Raw genomic sequence first — 7906 nt, 5'->3', positions numbered from 1 at the left:
TGCACAAAGGAGCTGTATCTGCTTTAGGGTAGGTTACACAGATAATAGATGTACTGTCTGGCTACTCTTCTGCCCTGCCTGCAGCCTCTGGTTTTATGACCTATTACAGCGATTGGCAATTGTGTCACTGTATGTAGTTATCTCTCATCCTCTTTTTTTATTCCTGAAAAAGTCCAGTAATGAGAGGAAAATGTCAAGTAAGTTTGATTTTTTAAACTTCATAATAGTAAATCAGATTGTGATACCACTGACAATGAGAACAAACTGAGAGATCTGTCCTGGCTTTTGCCTTATACAGGGCACAAGTATACAGTAAAGAACATGCACACAGCCTCGACAGACTCTATTCTCCCAAGGACTTCTACTTCACATATGTGATGAATATATGACTTGACACTGGTATCATTGCTGATACACATTTAAGGCAGAAGTGGCTAGATGAGAGGCGATGAACTGAGTGGCTACAATTGACAAAGCTTAAACAGTCTTAAGAACTGCAGCACATGGAGAAAATGGCACGTAGATCGAGCTAGTTTAAACAGTTTAGGGCTTTCTGTGATAACATTTAATCTGCTATGAACACAGATGTATGCGTTACTGGCACTGAACAAAGAGACTTGGACAACATAGCCATAAATGTCACATGAGATCTTTAGTAGGCTACTGTTTCTTCACCACAGTAACCTTGCCTGCTGCAAATAGTCAAAATTTACAGTAGTTGTGGTAAAATGTCGGGGAAGAACTCTGTAACAAACAGTTCATGCAAACTAGCAGGCAAAGGCTATTGGTCTCATAGCTAGAAATATTCAGGGATGACACGCACCGATATAATTACTTATAATATTTTTAATATGAAGGACCGAGAGCAGTGGACATCTAGCAGTCCCTGCTCTAACAGGCCATGTACTGCACCTGACGTGGAAGCTTGTTCACGGCTCGTAGGTAGTCTTTGTCTAGGATGCAGTTCCCAAGAGCATTCCCGAAGCACCTAAGAGATAAGAGAGCTCACTGTGACTGAAAATAACACTTAATTCTCACTTAACTTCTGAAAATACGCACGTACTGATCTTCACTTACTTGAGTGCCCTCTTCAGTCCATCTGTTACTGCCTCCTTTCTTGCCTTTTCTAGGGACAAGGCCTTAGATTTTAGGCCTTCACTGACTCCATACCCCACATCTTCATGGTATGACCCATCCTGCAGTAAAATTTTAAAAATAGTAAGTATAAGGGAATTTCTGCACATACATACAGCACTTCTCGCTAGATGCTGTGCTTTCCTAAGCCTGATTACTTGCTCTTAGCTCGTTGTTCTATAGCAAGGTCAGTGTTTTGGACACCAGTAGGTTCTCTAGTGTAATACAGTACTCGAGAACCACAGTCTGACCTATGCGTGAACTTTCATTTACAGCTTTAGGCAATTGCTAAACTATAGACAGAGCAAACAAAAAAATCCACTTACCTTAAGCTGAACTTTCACAAATGCACAGACCCCCACATAGAACCTGCCATTGTTGAGGTCAACAAAGTCTGGGGGAGGGAGAAGTAACATCCTAAATAATACAAAAGACTTCTGATCCACATTTAGATCTTATTTTGTCCTTTGAGGACGTTCATAAACCTGTACCATACTTGCTGAATATGCCCAAGATACTGTATCATCTTCTATAAAATGGAGCATGACTTACAAAATATTAACTGTAGTTTGAGAATGCTGACTTGCATATATGCTCTGGGCATGTTATGTGATACTTTATGGTTATTAGTGGCTAGACCTGCCAAACACTCACACCCTGCTACTACATGTATAAACTTAAACATATGAAAGAAGGAAGAGTTGTAAATGTTACTTCTCATTCAGCTACATATCCTAAATCTTCAAAGCATAACAATTTTTTCAGCTGGAAGGAAAGATATGAAGTATCAAATTATAAAAAACAGTAATGGAAAAGAAACTGTTGTCTATAAAAGTAATTTCTTTCCTATTATATACTAGAAGCCTCCAGTTTGCGAAATTTTGCACAAGGTTTTATCCAGGACAGACTGTCTGAAGAGCTTAACAGGTTGCAATACAACTCTCCATTCAGAAGCTCTAATCTACCTTATTTTACACCAAAAGCAATGCTATATAATATACATAGGACACTCTAGTTAGCAGTCTTGCAAGTCTGACAGTAACATGACACAGGTCTGAAATGAAATGCTTTGAAGTTCAAGTAACTCTGGGGTCCAAAAGTTCTTCTGTACTCATCTGCTCTATTTGTTTAATTGTTTTGTAAACCTGCCTGAGGTGCAAGCTCTTTTTCTACTCAGGAATTTAAAACCAAAACAGAATCCTCTGTCTCTGAATTGCTAAAGAATGACTTGTTACGGCATTATTTGAAAAAGACAGAAGTTTGAAGGATGTCAGTGCTTTCTTGACTGAAAAGGGGGGGAAAAAAAAGTGGTACAGAATAGATGGAAACCAATGAAGTAACTTGTTTTATGTCTAGAATCCACTGGCCTGAGGTAAGAAAAGATTTCTGAAGGCAGGGGGGAAGGAAGGAGGTACATTTATGCAGCTTTGTTGAGCTACTTCAACAATCAGTTTTCAGTCTAAGCATAGCAGATCTGCAAACAGGGACAATACTCCTCTACTACAGCTATCGAGATGGAAGAAGCGTAAGCTTTAAGATCACCTGAATACCATTTTCTAGAAGAAGAATTTTTCCAAAGCTTTCTACTGTAAAAAATCTCAGAACCACGTACTGGCTAGAAGAAGAATCTGCAGAAAAAGATGGGTCCCTAAAGATTAGGGGAATATTAACTGAGAAGGTAACTTGTTAGAATATAAAAAAATATATAGGTGAGTATGAAAGTTGGCTCAGGGCTGCTGGGTGTTAAATAGTTTAATTGTAATTACTCTTGACTGTAGTCACTGAGTGTTCCCCTAGAGATCAGAAAACTTGATTAGAATAGCTCAAGAATAATAATAAGCATACTTAGAATAATGATTATGACATATTCCAGTGCAAGACCTAAAAAGAAAACAGAAGGGCCATTATTTGATTTCTCTCATTCTTACCAACTGCTAAGACACCTGGAAATTCCACATGCCTCTCCCCAGGTTCTTTGAAGTGATCAAGTTCTTGGATAGATACCCTGGTCCTTATCTGTCAGGGCCTCACAGTAAAACAAGAGGAAAGACTTCTTTAGCCTCAAGAGATACTTACCAACATTCTGCTGAGTGACTGAATGAGCCCAGCCATTGAAGCCAAACATCTCATTGGCCAGACTGATTACCTTGTGACCCTCAATGTAACAGACCTGAAAAGAAAAGCATATATACATAAATATATACATGGACTTGATGATCTTAGAGGTCTTTTCCAACCTTAATGATTCTATGATTCTATATATATTTAAAAATACAAACACATGTGCACACATGCTTTATTCTAAAGAGGGATTACACACATCATCTTACACTGAGGAAACCCAGCTAAGTTCAAGGTTCAGATAATGTGAATAAAAGGATGATGGCGCAGCTTTAGGTTCACCCTCTTCCAGCAACTGTGATAGGGGGTTAATATGGCAACAAATACAACTTAATTAAGGGAAGGCAGAGCTTGCGGGCATTAAAGAGGGTAAAATGCAGCCAATGTTATATAATGCTTCATATATCCCAGTTCTGGGAAAAAATAAGAAAAACATCTCAATGTTCCACAAGTAGATAAATATTCGCTTGTCAAGGATGAAGAACTGAAAAGCTAAGTCTTTTTTTAAAGTGTAAAAGGAATCTGTGGTTCAGTAAAAGCCAGAATTTATGCTATGCTGACTTTGCTTTTATAGCTGCACATTAAACTACTTGTGGAAAATTAACTTTTAAAAAATAAGGATTATTGTCACTTTTTTTTACCCTAGTTTTCCTGGAAAAAACTCTGAGTTGAAACATCTATGCATGTTTGTTCATACCTTTTGTCCTCCTCCAGCTTGCCGACTGCTGATATATTCTGGACCCAGTCTCTGACGAAGAGCATGCTGGATAGCTTGATATTCACTTGCTGTGTATTGATACTTGACAAAAACAAGGTAAGACAAATCTTCTCTCTCTCTCTATTTTAGCTCCCCCTCTTCTCCTAATATCACTTCTTTATCCCGTTTTTCCATGTATAGTCCTTCCAAGAGGTGTATGATCCATTTTTAGAATCAGGATGTAACAGACAAGGAAAGACCTCAGGGGGTGTGTGTGCATTACACTTGCACATTATATTGGTTTTTTTCCTCTTACTCTTGAAGTACATGTATACAAGCATTAATTATTCAGCTGTAGCAATTCTTTTTCATTTCTCATAACCATCACTTACATTAGAAGAACTGAGATGAGCCAAACCTATTAGTATCCTATTGAAATCTTAATGCAGTCATAATCTTAGTCATGGTTGCCAGGAACACACATAGAAGCTTGTATTTTACCTCTCAAAAATAAAATGTAGTATCTCTGTGACCAAAAGAAAAGTGTATTTAAAAACTTCAATAAAACCGAAGTTTAAACTTACTCTACTACCATGTGCCGTCAGGGCAGGGAGGATAGCAGCTCAGGCAAGCAAATTCCCCTCATGCAGGGAAAGTCCTTTGGATAACTCCAGTATCACTGGTATCATTGGATAACACCAGCATCACTGGAAGTCTAAAGTGTTATAACTTTTGCTCCTTGTCTTTGTAGAAATACAATTTACAATCTGTAAAGGTTAGAGAAGCCTAAATGCATATTTAAGGATTCAAGCACCAAAAAGCTTGCGTTGCTATGCTCTGATGTGGGACAGAACAGAGATTTTACCACCCAAATCATAAAAGTACTGTGTATGTATTGGCTACCCTATCATTCAGCAGAATACAGAACTCGATAGAGTGTGCGCCATGTAAGTTCCAACACCTGCGAAACATCTCTAATTTGTATTTGGTTCTATGTAAACTTAAAGGAATAACTTTGTCTTTTTCTGACACTAAAATGCAAGCCTGTAACTAAAAGGCATAAGGAAAAAGGGAAAGTGCACGTGCCTATGCCATATTCAGGAACTATGTATAAATGCCTATCACGGAGAAGAGAATTCACCACCAAAAGGTCTGTTCAGTCCAGATACGGTTTTCTTTTTCCCAAATTATTTTAATTTTTTAAAAATTATTTTTTAATAGCTGAAAGTAGTTGACTTTTCTGAACCAGTACTGAGAATGTGTGTAAGCATGATCCAGGCCATCTGGGAATAAGAGAGAATAAAACGAGCTCCGTTTTTAAGGAACAAAATTAAAAACCTTTTGTGAAGAATCTAGAGTGTGTAACTTGAGGCATGCCAAGGCCATCATGGAGGAAAATGTAATGTACAATTAGGTATAGCATAGCTAGGGTAATGGATGTGACTCCAGCCTTACTGTATCCAACTTTAAAATGAGAAAATATGCAGAGCAGATTTCCAGAAGCACAAGCATAAAACTTCTATTTCCCTCTCAGGCAAAAGGAACTGACCTGTCCGAAGCAAGCAACCGAATTGCTAGTGCTGGAACTATTGCTGCTGATGTGGCTTTCACTGTCTTTCCCTTGACTTTCAGGCATCCCTAAAGATAAGAGAAAATACAAACACTGAAGATAACAGAACTAACAGTCTGTATGAAGATAAGCCAAAACGCTGTTAAGTCCACTTCCCAGTGAGTATAACAATATTCTGTATTAGATGTGTTGGACGTTACAGTAACATTATACTTCTCACTCCATGGAACTGCTGGAAATTTGTTTCCTGATGTTGTTTCAGAACCGTCAAAACTTTTCTTCTTAAATACATTATACTACGTAGGCAGAAATGGCTAGTTTTATCCTAGAAGCAGAGACACTGTTCTGGTCTTCCATCCATAAAACCAACAAGGGTGAGTTAAATCAGTGAAACAATCATTTTATTTAAAGAACAAATAAATTATCCTTGCTAGTAAAAAAAAAAAAATATATAATTCAACAGCATTTGGATCCTGCATAAGATCAGAGACTAGAACAAAAAATTAATAATGTCTTGAGTCCTTAATCGAAATATTAAACTGGTAACAAACGATATCTTTTTTTTTTTCCCCCTTTCAGATAAATGTGAATGCATTGTACCATTCTAGGTAAGGAAAAACAAAATAATTCCCTCTTTCAGATTCTTTAGCACTGTCTTCCCAGATCACTTTCAATATCCATTAATACTGAGGCTCTGATAAAAAGCAGAGGCAACTTCCTGAATTTTTGTCTATACCCTGACTTGTCAGTCTCTATTTTAGATTTTTGTTTTGACTGTAATCATACTGTCTTGTGTTATGATGGTACCATATAAACTATGCAGAGTTGAAAAATACACAGAACCGGTAAGAATTTTAAGAAGTTGTACCGATAGTTCAGCAGATGGCACCCTTTTCCAAGCCACTATCCACCCAGTATTGCATTACCACTCCACCCCGCTGCTGGAGAAGTGGTCTTGCTGAGAGCTGATACAACAGGCATGCAAAGGAGCTGAGCAGCGCTTCTATATGAGCCCATAAAGGCAATCTTTTACTGTATTCGCACAAATGCTGAGTACGACTGGTAGTCTATCACTAAGACTTTTGTATGCAATACAAATATAAGAGAAGTCAACATACATACAAGAGAGCTGGAGATGTCGAAACAATCTGAGAAAGTCTAAAATCCTCCGCAGATAGTGTTATTTGACAGTCAGAACCTGGCTAGTATTATGTTTTTCTATCATACTCTAGGTTCAGCACTTTTTAAAACAAGTTGTTTTTCTAGTCTCTAAACAAGGAAGCCAAAGTTTACTGAGAACTTGGCAAATGGTTTTCAGAAAAAGTATACTAGTTGTTTCGTTGGCAAGTATGAGCAACGGTAATTATGCTAGGTGTAGCTAAAATTCTCCTTAATTTTGGTTTGCTATAATTACTCATCTCCGGTCCAAAAGCTGTATAATTGTCCAGTGTTTATATCTTTGAATGTGTTTCAATCAAAAGTTTGCTGCAATTTGTGGTCAATACATTTGGTTTTGGAAAAGAACATCCAGAAATTAGTATTACCAGGAGATACAGTTGTGATTTAAGCAAGGCTATTGCCCCTATTAAGCAAAGAGTCCATTGCATCCCGAGGGAGACAATTAGAGAGAAAAAATAGTATATGTGATGAGTGGCAGAGGGAATCAAAGTTTGAACAATACTACATTTTTTTTCCCCAGTCTAAGCAGCCTAAATCAGATCTTAATTATTATAAAGCCCCTGGGAAAAAAAAAATGCACAAAATGTGTGTATTTGCCTACATAGCCCTATTACCAATTTCCCACAAATCTTTATGCACAGTAGATGGGCGGCATTTTGAAGCAAAATCGCTTTAACTGAAACGAGTATTAAGTCCTTTAAGTTTTTATATGGTGTGCACCATTGTCAGTCTAAATTCTCTACAGAGGACCTTTAATGAAGCTCTGAATAAGAAGCGGGAATTGATTCCAAATGAGAACGAGGAAGTAGAGCGTTCTGCTGAAAACAGCTTCACATCATACAGTTTTAATCCAACAGATCAGATGCCGCTAGAGAACACCAGCAATATACTTATTTGCAATAAACAGTTTAAAAACATGTCAGTGGTTTGTATTCAAATTATGTATTACTCTACAGCTTGTGTGAAGGAGACAGACGATGCCAGTTTAGTTTCAGAATTTGCCTGTAGGAACAGTTTGCTTCGGCAGAGAGCCTGGTTTAAACCAAATATTCTATTAGAGCAATGTGGTGTTTTTTTCCAATCTGGTGAAGTGCAGCACAGCAAAGCCCTCTGTCTCAAAGAATTGTCAGAGCATTTTAAAGTGACAGAACTTCAATTTCAAAATTATTAGAGTAGGAGTTCGGACGAGAGAAAAGTTAATTCTG

At 37.6% G+C, this 7906-nt stretch overlaps 1 protein-coding gene across 1 annotated transcript in view; it reads right to left on the bottom strand.

The window, feature by feature from the left end:
• Positions 1–5588, bottom strand: part of RAD52 (RAD52 homolog (S. cerevisiae)) — a 10095-nt gene extending 4507 nt beyond the window's left edge. Inside the window, exons 1-6 of the mRNA XM_009582708.1 lie at positions 5502–5588; positions 3953–4054; positions 3211–3304; positions 1461–1528; positions 1078–1196; positions 913–988 (exon numbers count right to left, since the gene is read on the bottom strand). Coding sequence (XP_009581003.1) covers positions 913–988; positions 1078–1196; positions 1461–1528; positions 3211–3304; positions 3953–4054; positions 5502–5588 — 546 coding nt within the window. The remainder of the gene's footprint in view (positions 1–912; positions 989–1077; positions 1197–1460; positions 1529–3210; positions 3305–3952; positions 4055–5501) is intronic.
• Between the last annotated feature and the right edge of the window lie 2318 nt (positions 5589–7906).

Source organism: Fulmarus glacialis, unplaced genomic scaffold, assembly GCF_000690835.1.
Source record: "Fulmarus glacialis isolate BGI_N327 unplaced genomic scaffold, ASM69083v1 scaffold3558, whole genome shotgun sequence".
Classification (NCBI taxonomy): domain Eukaryota; kingdom Metazoa; phylum Chordata; class Aves; order Procellariiformes; family Procellariidae; genus Fulmarus; species Fulmarus glacialis.
This window is presented reverse-complemented; position numbering and strand designations above follow the sequence as displayed.